At 39.6% G+C, this 23,333-nt stretch overlaps 1 protein-coding gene across 1 annotated transcript; it reads left to right on the plus strand.

The window, feature by feature from the left end:
* Positions 1 to 2,719: 2,719 nt before the first annotated feature.
* Positions 2,720 to 22,662, plus strand: HEPACAM2 (HEPACAM family member 2; the record flags this gene model as incomplete). Its single annotated transcript, XM_009895373.1, has 8 exons — positions 2,720 to 2,813; positions 8,219 to 8,569; positions 9,689 to 9,973; positions 17,287 to 17,583; positions 20,466 to 20,591; positions 20,676 to 20,700; positions 20,823 to 20,860; positions 22,589 to 22,662. Coding segments are annotated over exons 1-8 (1,266 nt in total), but the record flags the coding sequence as incomplete, so codon positions are not given.
* Between the last annotated feature and the right edge of the window lie 671 nt (positions 22,663 to 23,333).

Consider the following 23,333-nt stretch of genomic DNA (forward strand, 5'->3'; position numbering starts at 1 on the left):
AGCGGCAGCCCTGCGGGGCAGTGGAAGGAGCTGGTAGCGTGGCAGCCGGCTGTTGGAAGGCACTGCTAAAGCCGGGTGGCCAAAACCCGTGCTCTGCCTCGGCCTCTGCGTGAGGTTCGTAGCGGGAGCGCCTGGGCTGGCACTGGCGGCCCCCGCAGGCCGCGGGGTTTCTCCGGGGCTTGGAGGGTGTTTATAGAGTATTTGGATGCTGAGGTTTGCTTGTTTAGACTTCGAAAGCAGTTATCCGAGAAGACAGAATGAGGCACTGCCTAACGAGACAGGCGAGCTGTACAATACACTTGGAGAATGACCATTTTGTGTTTGCTTCGGGTTATTTTGGGCGTTATGCACAAGGCTTGTTGGGCCTGTTCACGGGTGATGCCGTTTTGCCTCACCAAAACAGGCTTGTGTGGCTCTGTACTCTGGTTGAATAAATCTCAACTAAAATAAAAAGCTGATGACTTTAAAAATCTCTTTTATATCGATACAAAAAAAGAATTTATCCTATCATCTTTGCTTAACTGGAGGTGACATTCAATACTAAGGCTACCAACACATCCACTGCAGCTTAGCAGACAAGGTTGTCTTTCCTTTTGGAATTATTGGGATCCGTACGCCTTTCCTTATCCCGTTATTATCATTTAGCCCCTCAGCTGTTGTTCGTTTAGTGGCCAGCGCAGCTTAAACCTCAACACTTGTTGCAGGGTATGACAGGTAAAAGCAGGTGTGCTGCTCGCTGTCTGAGCCTGACACATTGATAAAGGGAACTTGGGACCAGTGGTCCCCTCCTTGCATTCTTTAGCAAGAATTCATTACTTTTGGCTACCATTGGGAATATAATCAATAGTTATTTCTGTGGAAAACTTCTAACAAGTTTAGCACATAACAAAGTTACTTGTTAGTAACAAAATAACTAAAATTTCCAGAAAAAAAGTATTCAGAATGTTACTGCTGCAAATTATGTTGCTGTAATGTAGTTGCTTTTATTAAAAAGAAATGAGTGAGGTTTGATTAAATCTAAATGTCATTTAACAACCAGCACAAGATAGAATTCTATAGGAAAAATAATGTACTTCATCACCCACTTTATTTGTGTAAATTAATGTAAAAAAAAAAAAAATGCAGCATGTTAATGACATCAAGAGCATATCCAAACGCTGAAAATACAGGAACACACTTCAAAAATACAATTTTGCTAATCTGGTTGGGTTTTTTTGTTTGGTTGTTTGTTGTTTTTTTTTATTATTATTTTCTTTGCCTGCATAGGGCATTTAAAACACCAACACAGACTTTATCCCAGTGTGAAAGCTCCCATTCATTTCGGTTAGAAACTAATTGGAACCTGTGACCAATACTTTATTACATGTTGAAATCAAGTAGATTAGATAATTTCTAACTCAGGTTTTGTAAAAGGTTGCAGTTCGATATATCTAGCCTACAGTTAAGTGGATTAAGCAGGTTATAAACAGCAGCATCCAGGAGGGGCAGGACAGTGGACCCAGGAAGACTTTGGGAATATGCAAAATACCCTCCTCATCTACTGGCTCGTGTCAGGTGGTGACATTATTTCTGGCAGGACAACTGTACTTCCCTTTTTTTTTAACTTGGAATAACCCTCATGTTTCTTAACATTTGATTGTACAAAGCTGGTAAGAATTCTGGAAGCATCTGGGCATTTTCACCTCCCTTATGTAAAAATTGAGCGTTCATCCCTTCTGGTGGGGGCTTAGCACCTTGCAGGACCCTTGCAGTGAGGTGGAGGCAGTTCCTTGCTACCCATCCCTCCTGCACAAGGCAGGATACAGTCTAGCCTAATATTTGTTAATCCATAATCATCGGCATAAGTGCAGTGTAGTGAAAACTTTGTGTGTTTTTCTATGGATAAACCATCCGTATTGATGCAAATATTTGCTGTTGCAAACTGTTACTGCACGTGCAACTGTGGGAGGTTGCCTGGTTTGCTGCTGATAAGATTTGTACAGTGAATGACAGCCTTGGACAAAATCCAAATCATACATTAATATTAAAATTAATTAAACCGATGTAAGTTAATACAGAATAAACAGTAATCGGCAGCTAACTCATCAACTGTAGTAAGCTGTCCACTCTAGTCACAGGACTGTGTTAGAAGATGCCTGACAGACACTTCACGTTACATGTTGTTTAGAGAAAAGGAACAAAATCATCACCAAGTTATGCTTATGTTAAGGAAAAGAATACACAAAAGTTACGGGCTTGAAAATGCTATAAAAAAATTTAAGCAAGAGTCTTGCTCTTAATATTTTTTATAACAGAAAAGGAGAGGCTGTCACTGGAAAAGATCTGAAAAAAAAATTCTGAATAGTACTTTGAAAAAAGCAGAACCATCTATCAGCATGGTATTTTTTATGAAACTAACTAAAGGATATTAATACCTGTATAACCTGTACATTGGGTGCGCTCACTTATTTTTATTAATTGAATGTACTTTGTATTCTGCGCCTCATTTATTACATTCTGTGTCATATTTGCTGTGACTGCTGGGGAAGGGTTACGATAAAGTCAGAGGCAATGAAGATGGGTGCTCATCTAACAGGTGCTCCACTCCCTTTGTTCTTTGTATACACATATTCAAATCACATAAGGCAGGGGACAGGATAGGGCCTGTTAACTGACTGCTGATTTCCCTGGCAAATAAACCAGCAGCTGCAGGTCCAAGCCCTGGCTTAGCTCTGAGAAGAAGGTGGCATTTGTGTGGGACAGGATGCTTTCATGGAGCCCTTTAGCCAACTTCTTTTGGGACTTACAGTGCAAAATATATTTTCTGCTTGTAGGTAAGAAACAGTATGAATTATATTTGATTGTCGTTGTGGAAATGTGAATTGGTTTTATACTTCTAAATTTAAAGATATTTCTGTTGTAGTATCAGATGTTTTATTTTAAGAAGGGAGCCTAAAAGCTTTCAATCAGATAGCGTCACACTGTTTTATAAGTGGAGTTAAAAAGTTTTAGCAACTGACAAAAATTAGCACTATACATAATCTGTAAATAAAACATGGGCATTGATGACATAGATATTATCACATTTTATTAAATAATATATACATTGTGCATTCTTGTTAACAAGTAAAGCTGGACCGATTCTGAACCAAAGTTTATACTGAAGCTGTTACACATCTCTTTAAAAATGCATTATGTTGAGAGAGTGCTGATACATTATTTTTCAGGTCATTATGATGCCTTACAGTTAATAGGGAAAATTTATGTAATATTTAAATTTACTTGGTATTAAAACTAAATTAACTTTCAATCAACTGAAGAATGTCTTCCAATTAATAGTGCATTTGTTTGGTATCTGGGTGCAGTTTTGGTAAGTATACATTTGTTATCCATTCAGTTGATTGATAAAAAATAGATGTTCTATGCACTTTGACAGGAATATCCTGTGATCAAATGTTAGATAAACTTCTCTTTCTACAAAGTCTTTTAGTTCACTTCTTCTGTATTTAATTGTTTTTGTAAATATCAACAGAGGGACTGTATACTATTACAGATGTAGTGCATACTCATTCATGTGTAAGGACAATTTTTCTTTTATCTTCATATACTGTCACTTAGTTTCCTTGATTTTAAGCTAAACACTTTGTTGAGAGTTTTGGCTTTGTAAAAGTTGCGGTTTTAAATGAAGTTTATCACATTTCTTCTTTAAAAATGAAAACACTGATAAAAAAATAAAGCGAATATTCACTTTATCTACATTACAGATTTGTTTGACATTTTTAATTAAAATCCTGCAAGAGATACTGGTCTGCAAGCAGAGTGCTTTATTGTACACAGTTGTTCACCAGGAAGTCTCATCGTATACCCTTACTCAGAGATACATGTTTCCTAGTATGGGAAATGTGCAGCTTGTACTTATATCATGGCAAGAATCATGTGCATTGAGGGCATGACACAAAGCCCACCGAAGACAATAACCTTAAAGGCAAGAATAAGGTCAAATAACAAAAGCTTAGTGGAACTTGTTCTTGGGCAAAAAGCTCAAAATAAGGAAGAGCATGCCCAAGTTCTTCTTGCTATAAGTGCAGGGTATAGGAATTGCAGATTTCCTGGTACATTATAGCTCTTTTTTTCATAAGTGAACATATTTGCCAGAGATCTAATGACATTTTACTCCAAGTTCAGGGTTTTTTGAGAGCAGAAGAGCTAAATGAACACTGGTGAAAAGCAGTTGAGAATCCAAACTCACTTTGACAAGGAGATGTGCATGTTAAATTCAGAGGACGATAAAACCTCGCTAAGCAGGTTTGAGTTTATGCCGTAAACCCAAAAGTTATGTCATAGTTTTTTATTTAAACTAAAGCTGCAGCCGTTGTTTTGTGTCAACAACGATTCTGTTGTGCTTGCTAATACTGAGGATAGCAAAGTGAGATGGAAGCAAAGCACAGATCACTGAGCCCCAAATGGAGGTCATTTTGGTACAACACATTTGCCTTGTGGTTATTATACAAAAACTAGTTTTTGGAATTCCATCATCTTGGAAAAATGTATATTATGTTTAGAAAGCTATAGAGATAGGCTTAAATTACATTGAATTTGTGCCCGATGAGAATGAAGTAAGAGTTTGGCACATTGGCTTGATTTCACTATTTGCATTAATTCCAGGATTAGTCAGAACAGTCTTCAGTTTTACCTAAAAATCAAAACTCGTGAAGTTAGTCTAATATTCCAGGTTGCAAAAGATTTGACCTCTGTTAAAGCCAGAAGTGTCCCGGCATTGCTCCTGTAAAACCCCAGCCTTCAACAGAGCACCATTGTCTAATAAGAGCTTCTCCGAGCCTCCGCCTGTGTTCCCCTGGCCCTGCCAGCCGCAGAGGAGCTCCAGGTGCTGATGGCACTCCATGAAGTCACCCCAGGAGAGCAGCAAAACCTGTGCTCACTCAAAGCCACTCCCAAACAGACTCCAAACAGACCAACTCTGGTCTTTGCTTAAAGACTTCACTTAACTGCCGATCAAAATGTCTGTCCAACCTGTTACATGGAGGCACTTTTCCCCATGAATCAAGTGGATCCAAGTCAATTTACGGTTTTTATTAACACATTTCTTAACTGAGAAGAAATTAAGTTTTCCAGTCATAATTCTCTTTATCTTACTCTATTATGGTGATACCTTCTATACCAGTGGTCCTACTTTTCCTTGTGCTCTCTAGACCTGCTTGGTTTTTGCTCATTTTCTGCACAAACAGATCTGTGAGACATATTATTTCTTATACATATTTTATGATTACTCTGCAGCTGTTACTGGCTTCTTGTCCTACAGCACAATCGCTTATTGACAGCTAGATAAACCCAAAAATCGTCATGCGTAAAGAATGAGGAAGGTTATGGACAGATCTTTTAATTGGTCATTTACAGATCTCCCAGTGTTTGAGAGATGGTTTTGACTTAATTCAAGGAGATTTAAAAATTGATATGTATTTGATGTGTTGTGTGAAATGTATTTCCAACATCGAATATGTTTTGAAGGATTTTACTGAGGAATTATGCTCTTTTTTTCAAACGGAAAACAGCAGTTTAAATCTGATTTGTATGGTAAGGTTCGCATGGAGGGAATTCCCCTCTGAGAAATGTTACAACAACCAACAAAACTAATCTCCCATTAACCAGTCTAGCAAGTCCCTAAGAGTTGTGCAGCATTAGAAAACAGTGCAAGAACACTAGGCCAAAAATATTATTAAAAAGGTGTAGGGAGAGAGGCTTCAATCTGATGTGCTTGAGGTTTTTGACCTAGAAAAAGTTAAGCATGTAAACATCTCTCTCCTGTGCATCCTTCACTGAAGTCTCTCCATATTTTTCTATGCTCTCCCTCCCTTTTTGTCCCATTCTTCTCCCATCTCAGCTGACTCCCAACTGTCCTTTCCACATCAGTGTCCATGCAACCTGAAGCCCTCTGCTCGCTTCTTCTTTAGCCCCTGAGAAGGTGGGTTTGCCAGTCTTTCTGTCAAGGGATTTCACTGTCTCTACACGCATAACCCCTAGAGCGTTCTGCCATGTTTTCCTTTGGTTTCCCTGACACGTCCTCAGAAATGCTGGGACCTGACTTCTCTAGTTGAATATAGTATTGTGCAGCTTTATGAAAGGTGAAGACAGCCACAAAATGATGGGATTTTTTGGGGGGTAGATTCTGTAGCTGGCTTTGTATTGACTATAAAACCTGCTAGTTCCTGAATGGACAGAATATGACCAGAGATTTCTTAGCAATAGGGGTTTTTTTTTTCTGAAATAGAGTTCGTATATCTGAGATGGGTCTGTGCAGCACCTTCAGCAGCACAGACAACGTTGCTGGCTACCCACAAGTCAGTTCCCTCCTATGGCATCTCTGCTCTGCTGCTTTTCACGCCCTTCCAGAGTACCTCTAACATTAATTACCAGCATTACATATTGCCATGCTGCGTCTGTTACCCCCACCCCCTTTATGTGTCCCTACCCTGATCCCCAGGGACAATTTTCTTTCCTATTACCTCAACTGGCAAACAGCTGTGCAGTGAAATTTGAAGGTTCTAACCAAAAAGACATATACAGATACCATATTATGCTACTGAATTGATATTTTTGCTTTTCCTGCTGTATAACCTAGGAAATTATGCACAAGTGAACCTTTAACAACTTTTTTTTGTCATAAAGACAAATGCTATGAAGGTAGGAAATTCAAAAAACAAAGTTATCTCTGCATTATATTAATTTTTAATAGCACAGTCACATATTTTTCACATACAGCTCCCTCTGCCTCCCTTTCCAGGTAGAGGGTAGAGGGTATATGTACATCAGCAGGAGAGTTACTTTTTTTGTTACAGATATTGGGAAGCAAGTCAAGAAGAAGATGTTCAGTATCAGGAAAGGAATAGATGGTGCATGGTGAAAGCATGGTGTATTGTCCTGGGCAGTGAATTCTCTCTCAGTTTCCAGTGCATATTCAGATGACTTAAATATTTTTTTTTACATGTCATTACTAATAAGAGATTGCTTTTTGCCCTACAGTTTTGACTTAGCACTTGCACTTTGTTTTTCAGCAACAGTGAGCACTCAAAGCTGAGTACTCAAACCTGCAACTGAAGTCAATTGGAGTTGCATCTTGAACATACTAAAATCTGTTTGTGTGTAATTTAAAAAATCCAGTCCTTAATATTTCAAACTGATGATCCAAAATGAGTGGCTATTTTTGCTGTTAATTTTCTATGCATAAATTCCTCATCTATAAAGTCTTATCAATTATAGTGGCTATTTTTGCTATTATGTGCATAAATTCTTCATCTGTAAAGTCTCGTCAGTTATAATGGTGGTGTGAAATCAATTCATGAATGTCAACGCTTCACACCATTGCTGTACTTGTGAGTGCTGTGGAAATCAGTCACTGAGTCCTAAGAGTAAAGTTTTAATAATGTTCATAAATCTGTCTAAATCTGGCACAATGAAAAATTACTCTCAAATGAGACACGGGAAAGCTGATGATTAACTCAGGAGTGGCCTTTTTTGCCCTCTAACAGAGGCAGGATCCTTGGAAAACAGGATTAATAATGTGGCTGAAAGTTTTGCTTTCATGCATATCCATCAGCAGCCACCCTTAATTCTTCTCTTCCCTAAAACTGGAACACTAGACTTTTGCAAGCTTAGTAATGTTTCTTGAATTTAGTCTTATGTGTACAGTGCAGACAGAAATAATAACTATATATGATTTTAATAAGACAAATTCATGCTTGTTAGATTTTCAGTCAATTTCTCAGTATTACTGCCAAAGTAACTAAGAAACTTCTCCCTAGCTAAACCCAGAAAAAAAAGTCTTAAAAATGGAGTTTCCAATCCATGACTGTTAGACAGTATAAGCTCTAAGAATTTGAAATATTTTAAAGGAAAAATATTTTTAAACCTTAAGATAAATGCAAACCTCTGACCTTATAGCAGACTTTCAACAATAAAAGACCCTCTGCCCAGAAATCGCAAATATCCTTCCTTTGGCTTTTCATGTATTTTAAAGCTGGAGCTTTATAGCTAGATCCAACATCACCAAGGTCATGAGAGTTTGCCCCTTTCTTACTTGAAATCTTACTGAAATCTTACACAAAGAGGTGAAAGCTTTAACTCTGAGAGCTTTTTCTCTGTGGGAATTTCTCATCTGAGTTTTCCAGTGTTTCCATTTGTGGTTTGGGTTTGTTTATTTGTTTGTTCTTTCATTTTTATGCAGGTATTTGTTCTGCCTTAAAGTTGACAGTACCGTCTCATACCATCCATGGTATTGAGGGGCAACCACTCCGTCTTACGGTTGACTACAATTTCAACGCTACAGCTTCTGAAATCCAGATAATCTGGCTTTTTGAGAGGCCTCAAAGTAATCCAAAATATTTGCTTGGCTCTGTAAATCAAACAGTAGTTCCAGATTTGGAATATCAGCACAAGTTTACCCTTATACCACCGAATGCATCTTTGATGATCAATCCATTGCATATCAGTGATGAGGGCAATTATATTGTAAAAGTCAATGTCCGTGGAAATGGGACAATAGCTGCCAGTCAAAAGATTCAAGTAGCTGTTGATGGTAAGTTGGTAAAATATAGTATCTTAATTTAAAAAAAAAACCAACCCAAAACCAAAAAACTGCAATAGTTTTGAAGTACTACTTCTTAGTATACAGATACAATAGTGTATAATTTAATCCAACTGTACCTGAATAAGTACTAACAATTAAGTTATGTTGTTTTCTACTGCTGCTGCAGGGAATCCTACAATATCTCATCTTGAAACAAAATTAATATGTTGACTAATATTTCTGGATCATAAGTAAAAAAAAAATAAGGAGTATAGAAACCAATAATTACTATTAAATTAGACAAACTCCTAAGAAATAATGCTTCATAAGGCTCTGCTGTGCTATCAATCATGCATTAACTTTCAAATAGTCTTTCTCCCTGAGCAACTTCACCATTGCCTTCTGTAACTACCAAAGAGGAGCCATTGACTTTTGCTGGTGACCTTGTGTCTGTAAAAGAAGCCCAGATCTGAATTCCTAAGGTTTCCTTCTTTGTACCGTGCTCCTTGTAGTGAGGATATTTTAAAAAAGGGGAAATAGAAAAGAATGATGTAAAAGAATGACAAGAGGCTACTGTAAGTTACGGATTATACAGAGGGAGCTCTGTGACTGTTGGGCTTGAAATAATTAAATGAATGACATATCGACATGACAAAGTTGTAGCTACCATTTAACTCCCATGCTCGTCCCAGCTTGCAGCCATCCTCGCGGCTGGATTGACAGAGTATTTCAGCAGTGCCCAGTGTCAGCAACGCTGCAGGCAGCCGTACTGAGGACGTGGCACACTGTGGGCAGTGTGGCACTGTGCGCTCTTTTCATTTCTGTGGCCACAGGGATCTGCCTACGAGGCAGGAGCTGGAGGCCATGCTCTACCTGACTGCAGACTTTGCTGTATGACCAGTAATCTAAACAGCCAAGTTTTATTTAAGTACTAGAACAATTCTTACAGTCACCAGCTGAGAATATGGCCTTCATTTTTCAACCTTTAACCCCATTTAATAAACAAAATTTGTAATCTGAGTGCTTTCCAGAGAGGATGAAGACTGCTATTTGTAACATCTTGGCAGTGAAGCCTGTAATGTAGTGGCTTGCCACATTTATAACTCTTCATCTCTCTTTATTTTACAGTTCCTGTCACAAGGCCAATTGTATATACTGAACCATCTTCAGGGGTAGTGGAGTATGTAGGGAATATTACATTAAAATGTACTGTGGAAAAAGGTACAAGGGTAGTTTACCAGTGGATGAAAAATGGGAAGCCTCTCCATGCCAGCCCTACTTACACCTTTTCATCAAACAATGCAACAGTTCTAATTGTTCCTGCTGTAAAAGAAGACATTGGGAACTACAGCTGTCTGGTATCTAACCCTGTCAGTGCAATGGAAAGTGAGATAATTGCACCAACCATATATTGTGAGTATATTAAATATTCATAATTACCCTTGTATAAATGACATGTCTGGAAAGAGGGCCTCTAACTATGGAAACAGGCAGAAAAGAGTTGAGTCAACATTATATGTGAGCTTGCATTCAAAATAAGCTTGTTCGTAACAGCCCTAACTTACAACAGTACGATAAAAAGTTACTCGGTGTTATGTAGTTATGAAGATGAGTCCAAACTGCAGAATTCAAATCAGAACTTCAGGAATTCCACAGTACAGACATCTTCAGATCTGGAGGAGATGTGACTCAAATGGAAAAATTAATCAGATGGGTACACATGAAAACATTGTTGAAAATGGAGACAGCAAACAGTATCCAAAGGCTAAGTACAGGAAGTACCAGGCTGAAGGAATGGTAATAGTGGGTTTCCTCAAGATCATTTCAAGTCTAGTCCTGTTTAATATTTCCATTAATGACATCAGCATAAAGACTGGGACTATGTCACTGAAGTTTACCTGTGACATTAAACGGAGAGCACTGAATGACATTGACAGAGCAATAGAACTGGTATGAAATTTGCTAGTAAAAAATGAGTGGGCATGCACTTGTAGAGAATAAAAAAACATGAATTGCTGATAAGATGGAGATCGGTTGGAAAATAACTGAGGCAACAAGCCTGGGTAATTGAGCTATCAAAAGAAAATCAAAAAATCAAAAAAATCAAAAGTGAAATGGAAGTGTGGTTCAGGCATAAGAAAGACGTCTGTGAACTGGAAGTGTGGTTCAGGCATAAGAAAGACATATGTAATTCTAGGGTGTGTTGGCAAAGTGTTTCCAACAAGGAAATAAGGGGAATACTAATGGCACACAGCTGATGAGATCGCATGTAGAATACTGTGTGCAGTTCCTGCACATCCCAGAGCAATGATCTCGAACTAGAAAGAAACAGAACAGAAAGGAATGGAGAAGAGACCCCAGTCTGGTTCAGCAAAACAAGAGGTGAAAGGAGGGTTTGCTTTCCACATCAAGTGGGAAACATGAGTGAGGAAGAAGAGCTGTGTAAGGACCAACGTTTGCAGAAGAACAGACCATACGCTAGCCATATATTTTGTCTGGAAACAATAGCAGAGGGAAACTAACCATGACCATAGACTGAGTTCATGAATGAAACGAGTTGAAGGAAACAAAAGATTGGTTTAGTCAACATTCAACAATTATACGTTAAATCTTAGAAAGGGCACTCTTACTTTGTTCCTTTTCCCCCCTGTAATGTCAAGTCCGAGCGCCTCCAGGGTTTGCAAGTAGCACATGCTACGTATGTGACCTTGCCAGACTCTGATCCTCATGTCCTCAGGGGTCAAAGTGTCCTTTTCAGATGAGAGCTGAAATCAGACAGGTCAGGATATACTTTGCTACCAGCCCTGTTCAGGTATAACCAGTTCACCTGATGGCACAGTATGGATGGCAGAGTGCAAGGACTGGGACTGGATTCCTGTCCAGCCAAGGGCTGCTGCTCGCTCTTGCTTTTGCCAGGCTCTGTAATCTAGCAGCTGGCAGACAGCCCATGCCCTGGGCCTGGTATTACCGCACTAGCGGCATATTCAGAACCTACACCTCTCACAATGTCGTATTTTCCTCCGCCTCCTTTCACCTCTGATTATCCACTCTGCTACTTATTTATTTTTAATTATAACTTGGAAGAATCGGATGAGGGGGTGTCTTGCATCTAAAATGCGTGTGTGGGTCTCTACACTGCACCAGGAGAAGAGAAAAAGACTGCCTAAATTAGTGAAGACTAACAAGGGCATTGGTAGATGAGAGCTGATCCCTTAGGTGCAGCTTATCAAATTGTCAGCAATGCAAACATAAAGATGAAGGCACTGCTGCAAAGAGTCCTAAACAGGGCAGTGTGAATTGAGCTTCCATTCACATTAGACAGAGGAATCATAATAAAATGCTCTACAAGAAAATAACCATCACTGATGGATTTTTAACTTATCAATCATTACCATAATAAGAAAAAAAAAGAAAAAATTCATCATATTCTTTCCTCAAGGTAGCACATTTTTAAATGTCTGCTTTTGTACAGTCACAACCTCAGCTCACATAAGTGCTTAAAGTGCTAAGAGTGAGAGCTGTATGTGTATGAATGTGCTGCATCTACTGCTTTTTTCCACTTTCATGAGCTATGAATGGACCTCATACACTCCTCTCTTCAAAGAATACCTACACAAAACTTGGGGATGCTATATCCAGCACAACCTGACACTGTTCTTACAATGCAATAAAATCAGGTCAGGCTAGAAAAATATCTGCCACTTTTGCTACCTTTTGGGCTATTCTGTTCATGGCATTCGCATTTCTGATGTGTAGCACACAGGATTGGCTCCAGAGCACTTCCCACACTGACGGTGTCTGGGACACTCGCAGTGAGAAGGTATGTGTCCTTCAGTCTCAGTTCTGGTACTACATCCTCCCTTCTCCCTCACTCAACTACATATATTCTCCAGCAAATTTGAAAAATCTTTCCAAGTTCTAAACTGAAAGCCTCTTTTCACCCATTGTTATAGCAAAACTTGGAAATCTCAAAGTTACTTCAGTGTCCGCATTTCTGGAACTTTTTGCTGTTTTAGTGATTGTGATATACAGCTCAAAAGATCTGTATATATCAAAAACTTTGAGATTCAGTCTTTCTCCACATGTGGAAATATTGTAAGTAATTGCATTTTCCGAATGTACTTTTCATTTCTTCAGAACGGAGAGTTTGCTTTTTGCATAATTTAAAATTTGAAAAAAACATTAAGAGCAAACAATGCAATGCTGAAAGACTGCAATACTTGTGCTACTGTCCGTATCTGAGTAAGTGATGGGAGTTGGGGGGTCTTACTTCCTGAGCTATATGAAGTCACATAATTCGGTCCAACCCCTGCTCTGCCTGCAGAGATGGTTTGTCTCCCAGCTCCCAGTTGTCAATAACAATCCAGAACAGGCCCCAGGATCTCTATGTGCCATATGTCGTTGCTGCGGGGGAGTTACTGGAGGTGATAAAAAAAAGGTCACTCACAGTAAATACCTGCCATCTGCTTGGAAACTGTAACAGTCCCGTGGTGATACGAGCAATTGGAAATATTCCCACAAAGCAGTAAATTGTTACTCGGAACAGATGATTTATTATTTTACAAGTCATTTAGTTAACTGGCTTTTCGGAGAGAAGAGACAGGTTTCTGTTGAGAACGATACTGGAAAGGAGAAGTAGAGCTGAGGGATCCATGAAGACAGTCACTGTGTTCTTTTACTGAGAATCAAAAGTGTTTTGTTCTTCATTTCTCATTAATATTATTCTGCTTCTCCATTAGCTATGATGATAGCACACCCCAGAACATGGCTATTGCAGTAGTGTGACCCAGAAACAAATTATTTCAAGACTGGAAGAAGCCGCTGTCATGGAGGCTGCAGCAGAAACTGCTGTACTGTGCCAATGGAGCTGAATTTTAAAGACTAAGTGGGGTTTCCTTCCTTGGGACTTCCCAAAGCAAGAATATATTTAGTCCTAGAGAGGAAACGGTTAATTGCCTGCTTTTCAGAATCATGCTTGAAGTTGTCTGTATCCCTCAGCTACCCAGTGTTTAGGGATCTCAAGGATGTATGCAATGTCCAGGAGAGGTAAGAGACTGATCCAGATGAAGCAGAAGGTTTACCCGATGCTTGCATTGACTTCCTCAAGGAATGCCACTTTTCAGACCTTGCCAAAATTTGACTATTTCTTAAGAAAACTTTCATTTGATTTTTTCAAACGTACTTCCCGAACCAGTGTGCAGCAGTATTTTTATAATGGTTTCTTTCGATCTGCAGCTTTCATACAAAAATGTAGCTATGTAGTTAGTGTTATCTGTCTACGTTGCATTGGTATGATACTGACAAAAAAGCAGAACTCAATTCTGATTCCTTTGCAGATCATGGCAAATCTCCCACTATAGTGAGGGGGCACAGAGGCCAGTCAGCTATTCTTACCGCTAATCTCTGTTTTACATATATCAAAGGTTATATTATCAGTGAAAGTAAAAGCTAATTCTTCTAAGAAAGAATTGGATAGGAGGAACCACTGAATTGCTCTGAAAAGTAAAAAAGTTTATTCCCGCCTATAAATAGTGCGTGAGGAGTTTTCCTTTCATTTATGAAAAAGTCGAAGTTCAGTACATCCCTCTCCTTTCCCATCTGAAAAAAAGGGAAGTAAACCCCTATAGTGGGCAAGCACCTGTGAGGGACTGGTGTTCTGGACCCTCCACAGAATCATGCAGACAGAGTGAGGTCAGCCAAGCCAAAGTAGAGGTGACAGGTCTGCAGTTCCCAGAAATGCTAATTACAGGGTCAGTAATGGATACAGTAAAGCAAATGGCTCAGACACTGCAGAGCCTGTGAAGAAGCAGCCCCGCATCTAGAGTTTAAAAAATGCTTTGATTCTTCAGAGTGGCCACTGCCATGTAGGTGGGAGCAGCGCTAATTCATGCTGAAGTGAATCTGTGTTGCACTGCATTAGGGAGGTGATTCTGCCACTCTACTCTACTCTCGTGAGACCCCACCTGGAGTACTGCATCCAGCTCTGGAGCTCCCAACATAGGAAAGACATGGACCTGTTGGAGTGAGTCCAGAGGAGGGCCACAAAGATGATCCGAGGGCTGGAGCACCTCTCCTATAAGGAGAGGCTGAGAGAGTTGGGGTCATGCAGCCTGGAGAAGAGAAGGGTCCAGGGAGACCTTATAGCAGCTTTCCAGTACCTAAAGGGGGCGTACAGGAGAGCTGGGGAAGGACTTTTTACTAGGGCATGTAGTGATAGGACGAGGGGGAATGGCTTCAAACTGGAAGAAGGGAGATTTAGATTAGATATTAGGAAGAAATTTTTCACTTTGAGGGTGGTAAGGCACTGGCACAGGCTGCCCAGAGAAGTTGTTGAGGCCCCATCCCTGGAGGTGTTCAAGGCCAGGCTGGATGTGGCCTTGGGCAACCCGGTCTAGTGGGAGGTGTCCCTGCCCATGGCAGGGGGGTTGGAACTCGATCTTCAAGGTGCCTTCCAACCTAAACCATTCCGTGATTCTATGATTCTCAAGTAAATATTATGCATGATGTTGGGCCTTCCTTAAAATGAGACTGCCAAAAGTTTACCGCTATGAAATAAGTAGAGAAAATAAAAAGGTTGACAAATTTACCTTGTGAATACGGACATTTGGTTAAAAATGGACTAAACTGAGGTCACGGCGTGATAGTCTGCATTGTCTTGTCTAAGCCTTCACAAATAGAGAAAAAAACCCAGAGGCACAGACAAAATGGCCTGGTTTGTGCTGCGTGCTGTTTGCATATGTGTTCTTGAAGAATAAATCAGTCTCATAAAAAAAGACATACAATAAACATAAGTCTGCATGTTAGAAGGTCTAACATCAGCCTGAATTCCCTGATGAGAAACAGTCTGAAACATGCCAGTGTGCCACTTCATGTAGCAGGGAATTTCACATTCAAACCCAGCTACATTATCTTAATGCTTCCAGACAACCAGAGGAAGATGGAAATATTACTTGGTTGCACTGTCTTCTGTCTACAATGTGCATAATATTGATTTATCTATCTTTTTGCTATGCCATTCTGTGTGAGGCACTTGTCAGCAGCTTTACTGAACTTCAGGGATCCTACCAAAAAGATGCCTCCTGATCATTCTATGTATTTTCTTCTTTTGGCTTCTGTCAAGATTAGGTCCATGCATTTTTGATTATGCATGTAAGCCCTTAGGGAATTAGCAACATTAAAATGATTAGTTCTTATGACTGGAAAAAGTAATTTAGTAAGTAACATTTTGATTATTATATTCTCTACATTCATTTCTATGCTTAGATCCCTGTAAAAATAAATTTTAACACGTAAAGACATAAAACGCCCGTGATCTGAAATGATCTATTAAAAATAGCATGGGAAATATTCTCTTTAATATCTTTTTCAATGACCTGGATGAGGGCATCGAGTGCACCCTCAGTAAGTTTGCAGACAACATTAAGTTAGGCAGGAGTGTTGATCTGTTTGAGGGAAGGAAGGCTGTACAGAAGGATCTGGACAAAATGGATTGATGTGCCGAGGCAAATGGTATGAAGTTCAACAAGGCCAAGTGCTGCATCCTGCACTTGGGTCATAACAACCCCATGCAGCGCTACAGGTTTGGGGAAGAGTGGCTGGAAAGCTGACCAGCAGAGAAGGACCTGTGGGTGTTGGTTGACAGACGGCTGAATATGAGCCAGCAGTGTGCCCAGGTGACCAAGAAGGCCAATGGCATCCTGGCCTATATCAGGAACAGTGTGGTGAGCAGGACTAGGGGAGTGGTCGTTCCGCTGTATTCAGCACTGGTGAGGCCCCACCTTAAATACTGTGTTCAGTTTTGGGCCCCTCACTACAAGAAAGACATTGAGGTGCTGGAGCGTGTCCAGAGAAGGGCAAGGAAGCTGATGAGGGGTCCAGAGCACAAGTCTCATAAGGAGCAGCTGAGGGAACTGGGGTTGTTTAGCCTGGAGGAAAGGAGGCTCAGGTGAGACCTTATCGCTTTCTACAACTACCTGAAAGGAGGTTGGAGCAAGGTGGGAGTCGACCTCTTCTCACTAGTAACAAGTGATAGGACAAGAGGAAATGGCCTCAAGTTATGCCAGGGGAGGTTAGGATGGATATTCGGAAAGCTTTCTTCCCAGAAAGGGTGATCAAACATTGGAACAGGCTGCCCCGGGAAGTGGTTGAGTTGTCATCCCTGGAGGTATTTAAATTATGGGTAGACGTGGTGCTTAGGGACATGGTTTAGTGGTGATTTTGGCAGTGTTAGGTTGATGGTTGGACTTGATGATTTTAAAGGTCCCTTCCAACCTAGACAATTCTATGATTCTATGAAATATATTGTTTTCCGTGCCATTTTCCTATGAAGATTACCCTAAAAATAGTTAGCTTCTCAGTTCTCTGAATTATGAACACATGACTGTTGGACAATAGTTCAACAATAGGAAGACCTGCTCCTTTACTTCATAGCTTTTCCAACTGTTTTCAGTTTTCATTCTTTTTATCGCACTGAACAATGCATAGACCTGTGCTTTTTCCCTAAACAGTGATTTGATCATTAAGTGGGTGTAGTCTGCGATGAACCTAGTACAGATCAAGTAGTTGAACTGAAAGCCTTTTAATTGAAATGTTTGAACCCAATGCCAGCCATTGTAAAGGCTATTCTAACTTAAAAATGCTAAATTCAGAGATATACTTCTATTTAAAGTTTAATTATATACTTTTATTTTATTTTTTCCACTGTGTTTTCTTTTTTTTCAATGCAGATGGACCTTATGGACTTAAAGTTAAATCAGATAAAGGTCTGAATATTGGGGCGGTGTTTACAGTTGACATGGGGGAAGTTGTACTGTTCGACTGCTCAGCAGATTCAAATCCACCAAATACTTATTTGTGGATTCAAAGGGCTGACAATACCACTCATATAATCAAATATGGACCCCATCTGGAAGTTGTATCTGATAAAGTGGCCCAGAAGACAGTAGATTACATGTGCCGTGCTTTCAACAACATGACTGGAAAACGAGATGAAACTCACTTCACAGTTGTCGTTACTTCCGTAGGTAAGAGCATTAATTCATTGCTGTAACTGTAACGTCTGAGCAGAGTGTCAACCCCAGGAAAAGGAAATAATTCTTAGAGAGAGAATATATATCAGAAGTGAGGTCTTGCTAACAATGTAGTAAAGAGGATTTTGGCCATTCAGTGGCATCCAGGTTTTCCTCACAGTGTGACACGGCTTGGAACAAGACCCACTAAGATGCTGAAGTTTTGTGAGAGTTTGAAACTAAAATATATTTGGCCATTTGGAACTTTATCCCTTGAGCAGAAAAACTTCCTCGGTAGGCAAACCTCATCATGACCAAGTAACATGGCAGAATGATATGCCTCTTACTCTGTTTCATACATTTTGCCTTTAAAAATGATAAAGATGGATGGACAGAATGATGCAGAAATCTGCTGAATGCCAAGGCGGGCTTTTCCTCCCAAACGGCAGATTTTGTCCAAGGCTCACTGTCCCACAGCTTTCGGGAGTTGTGAGCCCTGGGACCACCAGCTGACCAGCCCATGGGACAGTTTCAAGGATACATCATAGACTAAAATAACCAGGCACAGACTATCAGCAGTGAAGGTCTTTAATATTTTTCCAGTGTGATTAGGTATTATAAGAACCTTAGTTCAGTGTATGATAATAACACAAGGTGTGACAATGAAAGGTTTTATTGCAATCTGTTCATAAAAATTATGTCACTGTCATATTTATGAATCTATGGATTGACTGCTAGGTTCTGCTTTCAATGCAGAAACTTTATGCACAACTTTATTTCTCATACATTATAAGCTCAGTTCCTCTATCAGATTGTGCTACACAGCAACAAAGCAGTTTTTCAGAAAATCTCCAGAAGCACATAGCGAAGAACAAGATAATGAGGAAGTCTGATATCTCTTATTAATACAGATCAATACAAGTATTTCCAGATAAGGAATGTGTGCTATTAATGTTCAACAAGATGGAATAGATTGCCTTTTAGAAAATTTAACAAAGCAATTTCACTTGTGTGGAACAAAGAGCTCAGCCATTTGTTAGTCAGATAAGCAAGGAGAGCAGATGTCCGATGCTCAGGCTGACTTAAGGATTCATCACAAACCCATGGTTTAAGTATGCTTAAGTATGCTGGGAGGAAGATGGGTTGTAATTTTACAATAAGAATACTGCACTTCAAAACTGAATTTTGTGGTTAGAGGAGAATAAAAAATGCAACCACAAAATCCACAAAAATGTTACGGGAAATTAAAATTACATTTCTCCAGAAAGTTCATGTAAGATATGATATATATGTGAATTTTCATCAATAAGTGTTAAAAAAATCAGCTAAGATTTCCTTTCAAATCCCCAAAAGAAGGGAAACCTCCACAGCTTTATATTTAGTTGCACTTAAAAACATTTCCTAATTACAAATATTTTGCCTAAATAAAGCTTTTTAAGACACCTCATCCTGTGTATTTTGAAAAGAAAAAAAGTTTCACTCCCCTACAGCCACTCTATTCTTGAAGATATATTTAGATAGCACTAAATCTAGATATTGAGCCCACGCTTTGTGACACAGCACTGGTTGAAGTATGAATTCATGCATGAGGCTAAACCTCCAAGATCCTGCTCAGGCTAAATTCCAGTTGGAACTGAACAGAAATTTTATACCATTAAAGATGCTAAACAAAGACTATGACTATTATTCTATATCCCTTCTCCCTGGTAAGTTTTATTGAGTTTAAAATTGAAATGATTCTTTTTAAAGCATATTTTTAAGGTCTCAGATGTTTCTCTAGTGTTTGGTTTGGGTTTTTTTCAGAGGAAAGCAGTACATTGAAAAAGTATGAAAAATAATTGGTGAAATTGCTGCGACTTATTTTCCCACATGTTCTGGATGCATCTGGTTTGAAATCCACGTATTTAATTTTTGTGATAACGGCTGCACACACAGCCAGCACAATGTCAGTGAATTACATGGAGGTGTGCGTAGACGTAAGCAATGCTAGCTCTATGCACAGCAGCTCATAGAAGTACTGGAAACACATCCAGCTAAGCAATGCACATTTGAATTGTATTAATAAAGCTGACAGTGACAAATATGCAGCATTAATTTACCTGTATGGATTGTAACATGGCCTTTAATTACATTAATTCCGGACGAATCAGAGCAAAATGAGGAAATTAAGGCTGCACAAGCAACTATTGTGGCATTTCCTAACTTTCACATTCCTGTCTTTTCAAATCCTGTGCAAATGTTTTCAACATGCTTTTGTGTATGTAATTATATACATATTGTGTTTGTGTCATATCAGTAAATCCTGCTGGAAAACTGATGCTAATGCATATCTCAGCAAAAGGTCTAAGCAAAGGAAAGAAATATTTAGGGTAGATTTAGGCATGAATACAAACAAACATAATTTATTAGTTTTCGATGGGATTTGATAAACAACCAGACAGTGATCTGAAAATCTTTAGAAAAAAACACAATAGTTAGTTATCCCCTCCTACTCTACAGCTCCTACAGCTAAGAGGACTCCCTCCCATCTAGCAAAAACTGTTCACCTAATTGTCACCAAAGTTCTTGGTAGTTCAGTGTCTCTATGCCTAAAATTTGAATATTCATCTACTATTTGTGATTTTGTAATTCGTGGATTACATTTACAGACCTTCATTTAGCTCTAGGTAGCAATCTGTTCTGGACTCATTTCTGATATGCATATTATTGCTTTTCCAGTTCAGGAGATTTGTGGGGGAAAAAAAATATTACCAATTCACAAGAGCCCAAATTTTCTATCTATTTTGTATCTGTATGCAGGTTTACTAGGTTAAGATGAATTTCAAAAGATGCATTTTTCAGATGGCACATGGTACAGAACAAGATACTAAATACAGTACTCATCTTCTTTGTCACAGGACTGGAAAAGCTGGCCCAGAAAGGAAAATCTTTGTCATCTCTTGCAGTAATAACAGGAATTTCATTATTTTTGATCCTAGCTATGGCCTTTTTATTCATATGGAGAAGATATCAGCCACATAAAGGTATGTAAAAGTTACGCACGCTCCAGCTCTTCTTTTGGCCCATCAGAGGAAAAAGAATGATTTTTCTTTTTCTGTTCTTTTCAGTGATACAACAGAAGCTGCAGAGCAGGTACTAAATAAATCATTCTTAGGTCTTGAAGTCCTTTCCATCAAGAGAATTGCATTTTATCTCATTAATTTTCTTTCCTTGACTTGTGACATCAACCTGAAAAGCATGTTTATGTTTTCTAGGCCAGAGGCTGATTACAGAAGGGCACAGACATTTTCAGGTAATGCTAATGAAAGAAACGGGAGCATAAGGTCAAAATCCATACCTGAAAAAATAGCATCCACACACACAAAAAGAAAGAAGGAAAGGAAGGGAAGTGTGTTTTTAACTTGGGTTGCACACCTCCATGGTAGCTTACTTAAAATAAAACCGAAATGGCAACAGGTCAGCGTGGTTTTAGCTCATGCCTGGAGTTCACAGCAGTACGTGCCCTGTTGGCTTGAATTCTGGTTGTTAATCCCAGTTGGAATCATCTGTACTCTGCTGTTCTCACCAATATGAAATAAATTAGTGTTATTATAGGATAGCAATGAGAGGTTATATTCCATGGAATAATTCCACTTCTAAATGTTCATGGCACCAATCAGTACCTAAATCATGAGATGTTAATATGTGATATATATTCGAGCCTCTACCACATTCTGTACTACCTTTCTGTGTGTCATCAGGACCCAGTGTGTTTTTGTCACAGATTCTTTTCCGTCCACATCATCCTGGGCAGGAGAGGCTGGAGACCGGCTATCCTTTGGAAGGGTAGCACTTTTTTTCCCATGCCTTTCTACCAAAGCATCAGAGCAGGCCATAAACTGCTACATGCGAGAGGATAGGGAAGTATATGAAGCTTAGGAAGGTAAGAAAAAGTTACTCAAGCACAGAGGGACCTTCACCCCAGCAAGTGGTATAGGAGGAAAGAATCTTAGCACTGTCTTTAGTGCTGCAGCCTTTGCTGTTGAGTGATGGCCCAAGAGACAACCAAGAGTCTCAAATCTCTCACACAGTGGGAGGGTAGAGAAAGATACTTCCACCCTAACTACAAGTTGTATCTGAAGTCCCGGATACAATTTGTCAACTGGTTTAATAATCATAGAATAAGAGATCATAGAGTCACAGAATGGTTAGAGTTGGAAGGGACCTTAAGGATCACCTAGTTCCAACCTCTCTGCCATGGGCAGGGACACCTTCCACTAGACCAGGTTGCTCAAAGCCCCATCCAGCCTGGCCTTGAACGCTTCCAGGGATGGGGCATCCACAGCTTCTCTGGGCAACCTGTTCCTGTGTCTCACCACCCTCAGAGTAAAGAGCTTCTTCCTAACATCTAATCTAAATCTACCCTCTTCCAGTTTGACTACACTCAGGGTAGGTACACTAAAGAGTCCCTCGCCAGCTTTCCTGTAGGCCTCCTTTAGGTACTGGAAGGCTACTATAAGGTCCCCCTGAAGCCTTCTCTTCTCCAGGCTGACCAACCCCAACTCTCTCAGCTTATCTTCATAGGCAAGGTGCTCCAGCCCTCTGTGGCACCTGTTATTATCATGTTCCTTTTTTTTATTCTCAGCATTATAAAAGATTCAGGTGGTACTCCCTCACTACATTGTAGACATGCTGAGTTTATGGATTTGGTCCTCTTTTCTATGGGAAATGAAAGTAAATACGTTTAGCCTTCCAGCAAAGAGAGTCCCAATGGCTCTACCAAAACTGTTACTGAGGTTAGCAAAAGGCTCCTCGCTTGGTCCGAGGTGTTGGAGATAGCCAAACACTGCGCACACAGGCTGTGCAGCTGCCCTGCCTCTCTCCACACCGGCTTAGGAGCTTGGCAGGGCAGTGGTTTAAAGCAGATCAAACAACCAATATTCAGACGTTTTAAAAATTAGGGCAAATTTCTTTGCCAGTCATTATTTTCCGGTTTCATATTACATCTCAATACCTTTTTTCATGTTTGTTCTGACTTTAGGACATGAAAGTGCGTTGGATGATTTTGGGATATATGAATTTGTCGCTATTCCTGATCTTGCCAGTGGTTCTAGGGTACGTGGTTTTACATCATAAAATGATGGGTTCTTTTCTATTTCTTAAGGTGTACTAAATATCTGTACTAGAATCCTTCTGTCGGTTTTATTCTGTTGCTTTTTACAGATGTTTGTATGACACCATATTCATGGCTATTGTTTTCCCAGCACTTTCTCTTTCTTTACTGTGTTACTAGTTCAGTACTTGTATCAACATGGTGCAGTAAGGAACTGACCGAGCTCTAAAGCCAACAATCTCAGTTCAGCTAGTCTGTATTAAAAGCATATTGGTAGTGTTGGGTAGATGGGTAGCACTGAACCACTTGTGTCACGCAAGCAAATTAACTATTGTGATGCAGTTTTGGCCCTCGGCCCTTATTGCTGCTCATGCAAAATACAACTTTGGCAGCGGAGAAAAGCCTCAGAGGGGTATTTAAAGTTGTCATTGTAAAAATATGCAAACTAAATCTCAGCTGTATTTCACAAGAATTATTTTGTTAGCTTCATGTATTGCAGGGGAGGGCTTAAGCACAGGAATTTTGCTAGCAGAAAAAATCCTACTACATATGCTACTTCTCTGCATTGTGGCTTTGCTGACAGTACTGTATAGCAGTTGGAGATCATTCTGATGTGGTGTAACAGGACAAAGAAAAAATGAGAAATAGGGCCACAAAATTTAGGGTCAACAGA

This window comes from Charadrius vociferus, unplaced genomic scaffold (genome assembly GCF_000708025.1).
Source record: "Charadrius vociferus isolate BGI_N301 unplaced genomic scaffold, ASM70802v2 scaffold31, whole genome shotgun sequence".
Taxonomy (NCBI): Eukaryota; Metazoa; Chordata; class Aves; order Charadriiformes; family Charadriidae; genus Charadrius; species Charadrius vociferus.